The 11,426-nt window shown below is 56.0% G+C and overlaps 1 protein-coding gene across 1 annotated transcript; it reads right to left on the reverse strand.

Annotated features, from left to right (window-relative positions):
- Positions 1–5,849: 5,849 nt before the first annotated feature.
- Positions 5,850–10,741, reverse strand: LOC138110680 (uncharacterized). Its single transcript, XM_069015875.1, has 8 exons — positions 10,447–10,741; positions 9,816–10,366; positions 9,052–9,418; positions 8,230–8,406; positions 7,411–7,542; positions 6,718–6,852; positions 5,949–6,044; positions 5,850–5,857 (listed from the first exon to the last, which is right to left on the reverse strand). Exons 1-8 carry the CDS (start codon positions 10,739–10,741, stop codon positions 5,850–5,852), a joined length of 1,761 nt encoding a protein of 586 aa, XP_068871976.1.
- Positions 10,742–11,426: the final 685 nt, after the last annotated feature.

Below are 11,426 nucleotides of genomic sequence, written 5' to 3' on the forward strand. Positions count from 1 at the left end.
GTGGGCAGGGTCAGCCCCAAAGACACAGACACCAAGTTCAGGAATAGTGTAATTTATTAGAATGCAAAACTGCAAAGAATCACAAAAGGAGAAGCCCAGCAAAGCACCCAATCATCACTACCAAAGATTGCGTACAGTAATCAAGAAAGAGACAGCACCAGTTACCCTCAGGCCTTGCCATCATCCACATCCTCACATCAGCTGGGGGAAGCTGTCACAGCCAAGGACTGGAGAGCCATTCCCGCACCCTGGGAATTCCTGCAGGTGCATCCACCTTTGCGGGCAACGAGGCTTCAACCTCGCTGTGAGAGGGCCCAGCTTTGACAGCGTTGAACAAACAAGCTGACATCACTGCTAGTGTGGGAACATCTGGTTTCATTCTCCTGTTTGGTTTCTCCCAAAGCCTGGCCAGGGCTCAAGGAGGAACCGAGGGAGTTTGATCCTAAAGCCCCAAACAAGGCCAGATGGGGCCTTGTCCAGTTTCTAAATACAGAAAGGTAAATCCGTGTTTCACCAATGAACATAGAGCATATTGCTAATAATGCTTCGTTAATGAGCAGATACAAATAGAACATTTGGTTGGAAGGTTCATCTAGATGTCAACTTTGGCTCCGAGCCTGTTGTTCAGGCCTCAGTCAGGGCCTGTTGTTCAGGCCTCACTACTTCAATCAGTCCTTTGACCTAGAGACGAACTGCAACCTTCATAACAATTCTTTTGATACTACAATCTTGGATTTAAGTATTAGAAAGTCTTTGTTGACAAGCCAAAATATCATACGGGAAGTGCTTTAAGGGTATCTTTTCACAATCTTCATAGGAACGCTTAACCCAGCCATGATTAAAGAGCTGTACGTGAGTTTGATTCCATTTCCCTTTATACTGGGTGCAATTGAACAGTTTACAGTGTGGGTGCATACAACCTATTCCAGGAGACAACATCCATCCACAGACACTTTTTCCTCCATATATTCCTCTTTATCTGATTTAGGTAGGAAATGCCTTTTCTATGAAAATGCAGCGGTCGGGGATCGCCACCCTCGCTCTAGAACTCTGTTTTTATCGTGAACTGTGCTCAAGTTTCTAACCCACCATTTGGGTTGGGCCAGATGGGCCAGCCAAGGCCAGTCATCGAATCCTTCTGGACTTCCACGCACCCAGCAATTACTGAGGTTAAATGAGTTCCCTATCTCTGCTCCTGCCGTTAGAAATCAATTTAGCCAACCAGTGCTCCGATTACAAGGACAACATTAAATCAACAAGATCAACAATAGTTTCACTGTTAAGCGGTCCCTTTCTGTCTGCAGAAGTCACTCAGTGGCACATCAGTCTTCACATCGAGCGCTGTGGATCAGAGCACTTTCCAAAGGGACCATTGGGGCAAACAGGGAGATTTGGTCTGGCAGGCTCTGCAAAACAATATCCTGTAACATCTCTTTGTTCTCTCACAGAACACTTGGCTGCAGGGACACGTGCCCATCTTTCTCACCCAGCTTTCAGGATTCAAACAGTGCTGTCTTTGCCTACAGCTCTTACTTCAGCTGGCTCGGGCGGGCCATTTGGCCTCTGGACCCACACTCTGGCTCCATGATTAGGACTGGTGGATCCAAACCCTTTATCTCCATGAACAGTAGTGATGTGAAGTGGATGTCCTTTTTTCACGGTTGTTTTAAAAACTGGCAATATCAATAACTGTGCTACCCTGCCGTGGGGTTGAATGATCCAGTGTTGTTCACTATTGTTTAACAGAACTACTTTACTTTCTCCTTGATAATCTGCACCAACCACTCCTCCCACCATATGAACACTTGTCAAGGCCAAGCTTGAGTGAGCAGTTATCAAACCAAAGTGTCCCGGAGGAACCTGAATTCCTGTGCCGGTACTGATAACTCTCATTTGCTTCTGATTTATCCTAATTAATTCTAATGCCTAAAGGTCCAGCCCTGCAGCCTCTGCGATGGCCCTGTCAGGGGCCATCTCCCCCGGAACAATCTCCCAGGAAGTCCAAGTGTCACTGTCCGTGGTTGTATTTGCAAATTGGGTGCAGCCATGCGCATCCAGGGGGTTTCCATTTCCCCAGTGGGCCCATTGTTAAGGATATGGAGCACATCTGTGAGGTGGGTTTTTCATTGCCACACGTTCCCATCTCCTATATTTTTCAACTGCTCTTTTAACAACCCCTTCATCTGTTCAATCAATTCTGCAGCTTGTGGATAGTCTGGTAGATGAAAAACCCAGCAGTCTTACTCACTTTATTTTTCGCAGTAACAGACAAAGCATTCCACGTCCTAGCGTCAGCAAACCCTATAAAAACAGCCAGTTTCATCCCTTCCTCCTTCATCTGTTGTATACAATCTCACACAGTTTCCCAGCGATGTTGGGGTCCTGGCCAATCCTTTTCTGTAGCGTATTTAGTCTTATATCCCTGAGCAGCCAAAGCTAACAAATGGGTATTTGGAGCATTATTTCACAATGTCATTATATAGATGTGAAAACATAAACATCGATTTTTATTATATTATATACATGTAGATCATTAATTTTTGTTATTATTCTCGTTGTTATTATTATTATTATTATTTCCTTTGCTCAAACAAATCCAAGCTCAAGATTAAAAACTTCTTCTGTCGCTCCATGTGGGAGCGTTTCAACAACAATCGTTCCTTCTGTTGGTGCTGTTTCCGAGATGCTGTTAACAAAATTCACCCTCCTCTTCCCAAACCCACAAGTTCTTTTCCTTTTTCCATATGCAATTTTTGGATGCATTTTAATACATCCAGTGCTTCAGCTTCTTTCAATTGACGTCCTCATTGCTCGCACGGTGCTCCGACCTCAGCCCACGCCACAGCCAGCAAACCCTAGGGAAGGTCTTCCCATGCGGGAATTTTGGATGGGACCGATTCCTTACACTTACATTTAAAAAGCAGCATTTTGTTGTGATCCGGCCAGACTATACCAAATTTGTTTTACCAGTGGGCAGGGTCAGCACCAAAGACACAGACACCAACTCAAGGAATCGGCGTCATTTACTGTAGTTCAAAGCAGCAAAGAATCACAAAAGGAGAAGCTCAGCAATGCACCCAATCATCACTACCAAAGATTGCCCGTAGTGATTAAGAAAGAGACAGCAGCAGTTACCCTCAGACTTTACCGTCACCCACATCCACACATCAGCTGCGGGAAGCTGTCACAGCCAAGGACTGGAGAGCCATTCCCGGACACTGGGAGTTCCTGCAGGTGCCTCCACCCACAGGTGAGGCTTCCAACCTCCCTGTGAGAGGGCCCACCTTTGATAGTGTTGAACTAACAAACCGACAGCACTTCCAGTGTGGGAACATCTGGTTTCATTCTCCCGTTTGTTTCTCCCAAAGCCTGGCCAGGGCTCAAGGAGGAAGCAAGGGAGTTGACTTTGACCATACAGCCCCAAACAAGGCCAGATGTCAGATTTCATGGCCTTGTCCAGCTTCCAAATACAGAAAGGTCAAGCCATGTTTCACTAATGGGTGGATACATCTATCAGAGCGCTAATGACCATGCGCATTTCATGAATGAGCAAGTTCAAAGATAACCTTTGCTTGCAAGGTTCTGATGGTGCCCCAAGCCCCAGGACTGGAGGGGCCCCTTGGCTGCGGGGCTGGGAGGGAGGGAGGGAGCTGCCCCTTGTTCTCACTCTGCCTCACGCAAAGCTGGGCCGCTCACAAGTGGGGCAGCACAGCAAACAGGCAGCCTGCGAGTCTCTTCCATCCTCGTCTCTTGAGATTTTTCACCTTTGAGCTTAGGGTCTACAAAGGCAACTGCTTTTGGTCCCGCTGTGTATCCCCACGTACAGCAATGCTGCTAAATCCGTCTGTAGCACAGCAGCAGGGGAAAGGCCTCAGCCCTTCAGTGTCAGGAGCTGCCGGGCTCTGCCTGAGCAGCTCAGCCAGCAGGAAGGGAGCTGCTCCACACGGCAACGAGGAGCAAAGGACTGCAGCACCTCCTTCTTGGGCAGAGCCCAAATTCGGTGGGGGAATAACAGAGTTATTCTCGTGCACTGGTGCATCAGCACTGCAGGTGCTGTGCCCGCAAGCACATGGTTCGAGATCTGCAGAAGAATTCTGCAACTCTTGACTGGGTCAGGATGTCACCAGTGCTAAACTCCACTTTAGCCCAAAGCAACCACTTTACGCATCTGCTAGTGTCTGCTAGATTTTTTCTTCAGGGTATCCAGACAAAAGTAAACAGGAGGAGCCTACATTTTCATTGTTGAGCAGAAATGTATCTCATTTTGCTGTACAATCCTTTTTTAAGACGAGTTATCTCTTAAAAAAAAAAGAAAGAAAAAAGAAAAAAAAATGAAAGAGAAAAAACCAAATGTGTAGTGAAAAATCTTCTGTAACTTTGGATTAAGAGGTAACTGATCTTTTTAAAAAGAGAACAAAGTTATTTACTTTGCAAATGTGCTGATGGCATGGATCCATCTCACTGACCTCAGCATCCTTTTTTAAAGATTTTGGGGTTGATTGTCAATATTAAATTGTGGTTGAAGCAATAGGAAATTGAAATATGGATTGTGCATGACCGTGTCTTGAGTGTAAAAATATTGCAGTTTGAAACTTGGACCTAAAGTATTGCAAATAAAAGTTATAAATACCAATGGATTGTGTGACAGCAGCTTTTCCTATAGGATGTGCAGCATCAGAAAGACTTCATCAGTGTGGCTGCGGGTGCTTTTAGCTTTGTCCTGTGCCACTCTATGATGACATGAAACAGGACTTCACCTGCCACCAGCCCAGGCCACCCTTTGCCACCCCAGCTCCTTGGACCTTGGACAAGCAGACACAAAGTCTTTCTGTTGCTTCCCCCTTTTGCACAAATGCACAGAGAGCTGGGATTTTTCCAGGCCTCGTGTCTCCATTGTGCCATATTCCTAAAGAACCAGCAGCCCCTCCCGATGAATACGGTGAGTTCCACAGATGCTTGTCAGCTCCACTTCCTGCCTAGAAATCTTGAAACTGCTTCTAAATGCTGCTCTCTTCAGCTCTTGGACACCTACTCACACAGAGCCGGGCAAAAAATGCTCCTGACGCCAGCTTACAAGGTGAGTAACGCCAAAGAGGGCTATGTGGGAAATCTCTATCCCTGCCTATCCTTTTAAGAGATCTGTGCCTTGTATCTAAAGGAAGGAATGTGCAAGCAACGGGACTGACACTTTCACTCTCCGTGTTCGTTCCGCAGCCACGGGTACAAAGACATTATGGGAACCCTTGTGCAGACAGAGCCTTCCATCCCTGTAGAAAGGAGCGCGGCGGGTGGGGGCGGTTGGCGGGCAGCGAGCCCCGGACAGCAGGCGAGATCCGGCTCCACACCCGGCAGGCCCTGCTAAGGCTCAATGCCGGCTCCTCTGCAACAGCAAAGACCTTCAGCCTTGGCACTGCCCAGAGGGGCAGTGCTGGCCCGGCCGCACAGCTCATTTTCCCCACAAGTTGCAGGAGGTGAGAACGCAACACTTGCAAACACTGACTGCGAGCCACAGCGCCGGCTGCGCACCATTAACCTCAGCTCTGGGACCACTGTCTGCCCCAAGCTCCGGGGGATGCATTGGGAGCCCGGCTGGGCTCTGCCCTGGGGCCATCCTCCAGTGACAGCTGCAAACAGGGAGCATTTAGTTGCCACCAAGAGCCCAGCCACGCGTGGAGGGGAGCCGGTGCAGGTGCGGCCTGCGCTGTTGCCTGCTGTGCTCTGGGGCTGCTGCTCCCGCAGAGGGAACTGCACTGGCGTGCCAGAGGAGACAAAGAAGCTTCAGCTTAAGCCAAACTGAGCTGGGTGGCTGGGCTGGCAGGAGTGGGGAGGGTCAAGGGCATTCACAGAGCTCATCCTGCTGGAAGGACGAGGAAAAGTGGCAGTGGGAAGCGAACAGTGAGGAGAGCTGAGGCCTGGAGGGCAGCTCTTGAATGACACTCAGGTCTCACCGGACCTCTGAGACATTGCTGTTCTTCTGCCAGTGACAGGATGAGTCCCTAAACCTGGGGCTCGCTCCTCCCCGTGGTCAAAGGCATCAAGGAAGGCTACAGTGCGACAGAGACTGCCCTGAGCTGGCAGCTCACTGGGGGAAAAGAGGGAGCACTTGTGAAGTAAAAGGCAGGTGGGGCAGAGAACTGTTCAGAGAAGGGCTGAGCTAAAGCTTGAGCAAGCTGAGAAATGTCATTTGGGGTCATCGCAGATTGATTTCATTTCACAAGTTATTGAACAAGTTTATTTTAGGGCGGGGGGGGTGTCATGTTTTCCCCTGGAGGCGTGCACTCTGCAGGCTTGAGCTGCGTTGCTGAAATGCTCGAGCACGTCTCTGCTGCGGCTGACACCGGGTTCTTCTTTGGCTTCTTCCGGCCCGGTGCTGAGCCGCAGCAGAGCCCTGGCGGAGCCCAGAGCAGCCTCAGCATCCACAGAGCCCGGCTGCAAGGAGAGAAAGCAGAAACCGCCCGTCACTTGAAGGCTGCTGTCCCCCTTGTCCCAGCCGCCCGCGGTGCCCAGGCCGTGCTGGCTGTGCTCAGAGCGGTGCCCGAAGCCGCCCGTCACTGCTGCCTTTGGCAGGAGAGCAGGATGGCAGGACACGTGCCACCGCCCGCAGCCAGCCGTGGCAGATCCACCTCCTCAGCAGCTGCCCAGAGCGGGATGCTCCTGTGCTCGCTGCCATCTCCCAAAAGCCCTTATCCCACCCGTGCCAAGAAGACGGGGACCCACCGCACGCCACCCGCCGCCGGAAGAAAAGCTGCTCCCAAGCGATGTCCTCGGTCTTCTCCAAGGCCCCGTCCCATCCACGCCGCAGCTGGTCCCAAGCACTTCCCGATCCAGGCTGGACACCACCTACAACGCTTCCTTTAAGAAAAACAAACAACAAATTAATGAAAAGGGATTACAGACAAAAAGGAGAAACAAGAAAAAAGGGAAAAAGTCTTCTCTCTGTCGGGGGCCTGAGGAAGGCCCAACCTTCCCTACATGCTGGGGAAAAACCCACCCACAGGCGAGGGAAGCCCACGCTTTCTCCCTTCCCCCCCGCACTGCCCCCCAACAGGCACAGCGAGCCCAAAGCAAACAAGCGGAGTGGAGCAGCCCAAGCCCCTCCTTTCCTGCAAAACAAAGCAGCCCGTGCACAGCTCCTGGAGTGCCACCTCTGCTCCTGCCATGGGGGCTTGTTTGTGTCGGGCTGGCTGCCCCAGCCCCAGCCCCAGCCCGGGGAACAGTGGGTGGTGGGGGCTGTTGGCAGGGCCAGGGGCCGGCTCCCATTTCCTAAGCACCCCAGCCCATCCCGCCCGCCCTGCCGAAAAGCAGCTTGGCAGCCGGCTGAAGAATTAGTTGCATCCGCCCCAGCAAAGGGGGGAACCTTTGCTTCCTGGCCAGGCCGTGCAATGCCCAAATCTGGGAGCATCCCCCTGCGTGTGGACTCATCTGTAAATTCGCTGTGGAGCCTGGCTTTGAAGAAGGTGCCAGAATCAAAGCCCATCATCTTCAGCTTGCCGGTGGCCAGGTCGAGGAAGAGCTTGCCGTCCTTGACATCGTCCTCCACGTCTCCAGCAGCAGCAGGAGTACAGCTTCTCCAGGGGCTCCTTCTTCCCTGCGGCTGAGAGCAGGCTGTCAGTGCCCCGCCCAGGGCCCCGGCTGTCAGTGAAGCAGGACAAGCAAAAGCAGCTTGCACGGCGGCCACCAGTGCTGGGAAGAGCAGCTCAGCGCCAGCACAAGGGCTGCGTGTCCCCATCTGACGACCCCTGCGCAGCCATACAGGCAGGGCAAAAAAGCCTGCATTTCTTGGCTTCTTCTGGCCAAGGCACCTGTGGAGCTGTAACTTACCGGCTCCCTGGATCAAAGTGTGCCTGTGGCTCTCTCCCTTCTTCTATGGACGCTGAATATCCTGCAGCCAAGGATCACACGACAGGTCTTCTAATGAGGGCCTGTCCAAGGAGTGCAGGGACAGACACCCTCTGATCAATTCCTTGCACTCTGCGGGGAGAAACCAGAAAGCGCCGGTCAGTTGCAGAAGGCTCCTGTCCGCTTTGCCCCACTATTGCCATGCCCAGGCCATGCCATGGGGGCTCCGAGCTGTGCCCGAACTTTCCCATCCATTCTTTGTTTTGGAGGAGAGCAGGAGAGCGGGGCATGTGCCACCTCCTCGGCAGCTGCCAGAGCGGGATGCTCATGAGCCCGCTGCTGTCTCCCAGTACTGCTATTCCCCCCCGTGCCGCAGAGATGAGCATCCACCTTGAGAGAGCCGTTCTGGGAGCGACAGCTGGCCCCAGCTGATGTTCCGGCCCTTCGGGAACGGGTGCCGCCCGCAGACCATCTGGTGCAGCACGATGCCCAGGGACCAGACGGTAGCTGCCTCGCCGTAGTACCAGCCAAAATGGGTCCATTCTGGGGGGCTGTACGCTGGTGTTCCTACGGAATAGAGAGGCAGTTCATTCGCGGGATGCTGCCTGCTCCCGGAGCCTCGCCCCAGCATCCCTGGGCACGCGGGGGCCGCACCAGTGGCACGCGGCATGACCCGCTGCCCTCTCGCCAGCGCCTGTGACTTGTGGACAAACTGTGGGTTGTAAAAGAAGCCACCGGTGTCACAAGAGGGCAGCGGAAGCCCTGGCAAGGCCCGAGCATTCCACGCAAAGGGAAAACCCGCTCAGTGCCGGGGGGGGGGAAAAACCATGCCTTCACCCTCCCTGCCTGCATTGCCCCAAAAAAACATTCTGAAGCCAAGGCAAACAAGGCGAGCTGAGCAGTCCGAGCCGTTTCTTGCCTGCACACCAAACCGGCGGGTGCACAGCTTCTGGCCCCCGCCCTCTGCTACCCCCACCCACGGCTGTGTTTTTGTCACGCTGGCTGCCCCAGCCCCAGCGCCAGTCCTGGGCAGAGTGGCTGGCGAAGGCTGCCAGCAGGGCTGGAAGATGGCCCCCCGGCCACCCACACTCAAAAGCAACTGGGCTGAAAACTCGGTCCCATGACTGGCATCAAAAGGGAGAATCCCCGCTGCCACAGCCAGGTTGGGCCGCGAGATGCCAGCACCGGGAGCCTACCCCGGCGAGGACTCACCTGCAAAGCGGGTGTAGGCTGTGTCTTGCAGGTAGGTGCCGCAGCCAAAGTCAATCAATTTGGCCTGGCCGGTGGCCAGGTCAACCAGGATGTTCTCTGGTTTCACATCCCTGTGAAGGACCCCGCAGCTGGTGCAGTGCCGCACGGCCTCCAGGACCTGGCGGAACAGCTTCCGTGCCACCTCCTCTGACAGGAAGCCCCGCGCTCGAATGAAATGACGCAGGTCCTGAGAGTGCTCCGGCCGCTCCATCACCAGCACCACGTTGTTGGGGAGCGCGAGCCACTCGAGGAGCTGCACCACACCAGGGAAGCCAGTGGACACCTTGTCCAGCAGCACGACCTCGAGTGGTGCGCTGGTGCCGTTGGGCTGCGGGAGGAGCACGATGCCGTCAGTGGGGCTGATGCCGTGCCAGGGCTCGGGAAGCCCTCGCCCAGCCCGGGATGCTCTGCGCCCTCCGCTGCCCCCACGCCCCCTCTCCCCCGAGGCGTCCTGGCGCCTTCCACCCTCCCGGGCCTCGGCTTATCCCCGCCCGTCACGCCCCGGCTTCTCCCGCTGCCCACCACCGCCATCCCCCCACCGCCGCTCACTCACCAGCTCGCCCCAATGACGGATGCGGTTCCGTGGCACCCGTTTGATGGCCACCTGCAAGCCAAGGGGAGCAGCGGGCTGAGCTCGCCGCCCGCCCTGCCGAGCCCCATCCTCCTTCTCCTGCGCCCTCCTCCGCCCCCCTCCTCCTGCGCCCGCCGCCGGCCCCGCCACTCACCGGGGCGCCGTCCGAGAGCCGCGTCGCCGCGAAGACGCTGCCGAAGCCGCCGCGCCCCAGCAGCGAACCCACCACGTAGCGCTCCCTCAGGCCCTGCTGCGCATTCCCTGCCGGCGAGACGCGGCTGTCAGCGCTCGGCCCGGCTCCAGAAACGGCCGCCGGGCGCTCCTCAACCGCCCCGGGCCGGGTATCCCCAGATGCTGCCTCTTTCGAAGGGGACACCGGCGGCTCGGGGGCGGGGGCCGCGCTGCCGAGCGGAAGAGCTCGGACCGGGGAAGACGCGGCGGACGCGGCGGGAGCGGCCGCGCCGTCTGTGTCCTCGGCGGGTCCCGGGAGGAGCCGGGGCCGGGGCCGGGGCCGGGGCCGGAGTCGGGCCAGCCGGAGCCAGAGGCTGACAGTGCTGCCCAAGAGGCAGGCACTGATGCCCGCCCAGCAGCGCCACAGCCAGTACGCCAAGAGCCGGGCGGAGGCGAGACCGCGGCGGGACGCCCGGGGGCGGGGAGGGCGCAGCCCCGCCCGGCGCCGCGGGAGGGCCGGGCGCATGGCCCGGCCTGGCATGGGGAGAGGGAGGCCGCGGAAGGGGCGGAGGGGGTGGAGCAGTGAAGGGAGAGCGGGACAGGGGATGCGGGACACTGGGAGAAGGAGAGGAGGAACAGGAGAAGGAACGCAGAGGGTCTGGAGAACCGCTGCTTTCGTGTTGCTCTTCTGCTGCTGCCGCTGCTGCCGCTGCTGCTGCTGCCGCCGCTGCCGCTGAAGCGCTGGGAGCGTTGGTCCGCGTGTCCGTGTGTCTGTTGCCCGGGTGTCCGTTTTTGCCCCGCGCGCCCCGCGGCCGAGCCCCGCGCGCCCCGCGCCAGCACGGGCCGCTCCGGGGCCGAAGCGGAGTCACGGAGCATCTCTTCCTCCCGCAGCCGCGCCAAACGCACCATCTTGTTTAGCTTCTTCTTCACCAGATTGTAACTCTTCCTTGCGGCAGTCTTGCAACTTGCCCCTGCTGCTGGCTCGCCCCGCGCCGCGGTCTCTTGCTCACAAGAGCAAGAGCAACCAAAGCGCTGTCCGCACTTTTCGCCTGGAGCAGAGCAAAGTGCTGAATGAGGAGCCTGCCAGCGCCAGGCAGAGGCAGCCCCGTGGGAGGGCAGAGCAGAACGTGAGGAGGGAGACGTGCAGCCCCTGCGGGGTGCAGCGCTGCTCCCCGGCCGCTCGGCGTGGGCAGTGGGAGCGGCGGGGCCGTGCCCGGCGCGGTGCCCTCGTCGCCAGGGCTGTTGCTGTTTTCTTGTCCGGTTGCAGGTGAAAATCGGAGACTGCCGATAGGAGGCTTCAAATAAAAGAATGGAAACACTCTTTTTGCTGAGTTCTGATGCCGGTCCAATAGAGCAGCTAAGCTCTCAGCTGTTTGCCTCCTCCCTGCCAATCCAGCACTTTCAGCCTGGAGCAAAGGCCCTCTCTGCAAAGAAACTGCTGGCTGGTTTCCTTCTCCTGCTGTTCATTGACACAGGTAGAAAAGCAGACTAGTTTGGATGCTGAGTCTGTCCAAACAGACAGTGAGCTTTGCCATGTGAAGCCAAGACACGGAGTCTTGAGCCCTGCGACAGTGTCATGGGAATCACCTTTGTT

The sequence above is a fragment of the Aphelocoma coerulescens genome, chromosome 4A (genome assembly GCF_041296385.1).
Source record: "Aphelocoma coerulescens isolate FSJ_1873_10779 chromosome 4A, UR_Acoe_1.0, whole genome shotgun sequence".
NCBI lineage: Eukaryota > Metazoa > Chordata > Aves > Passeriformes > Corvidae > Aphelocoma > Aphelocoma coerulescens.

Bases quoted from the DNA above. Each gene is read 5' to 3' on its own strand.
- LOC138110680 (XM_069015875.1), bottom strand. From the start codon at position 10,741: ATGGTGCGTTTGGCGCGGCTGCGGGAGGAAGAGATGCTCCGTGACTCC. The intron at 9,419-9,815 runs GTGAGTGGCGGG...CTCCTCCCGCAG, and splicing joins GGCTCTCGGACGGCGCCCCG to CCCAACGGCACCAGCGCACC. The intron at 7,543-8,229 runs GTGGATGCTCAT...CTGCTGCTGGAG, and splicing joins CCCAGAACGGCTCTCTCAAG to ACGTGGAGGACGATGTCAAG.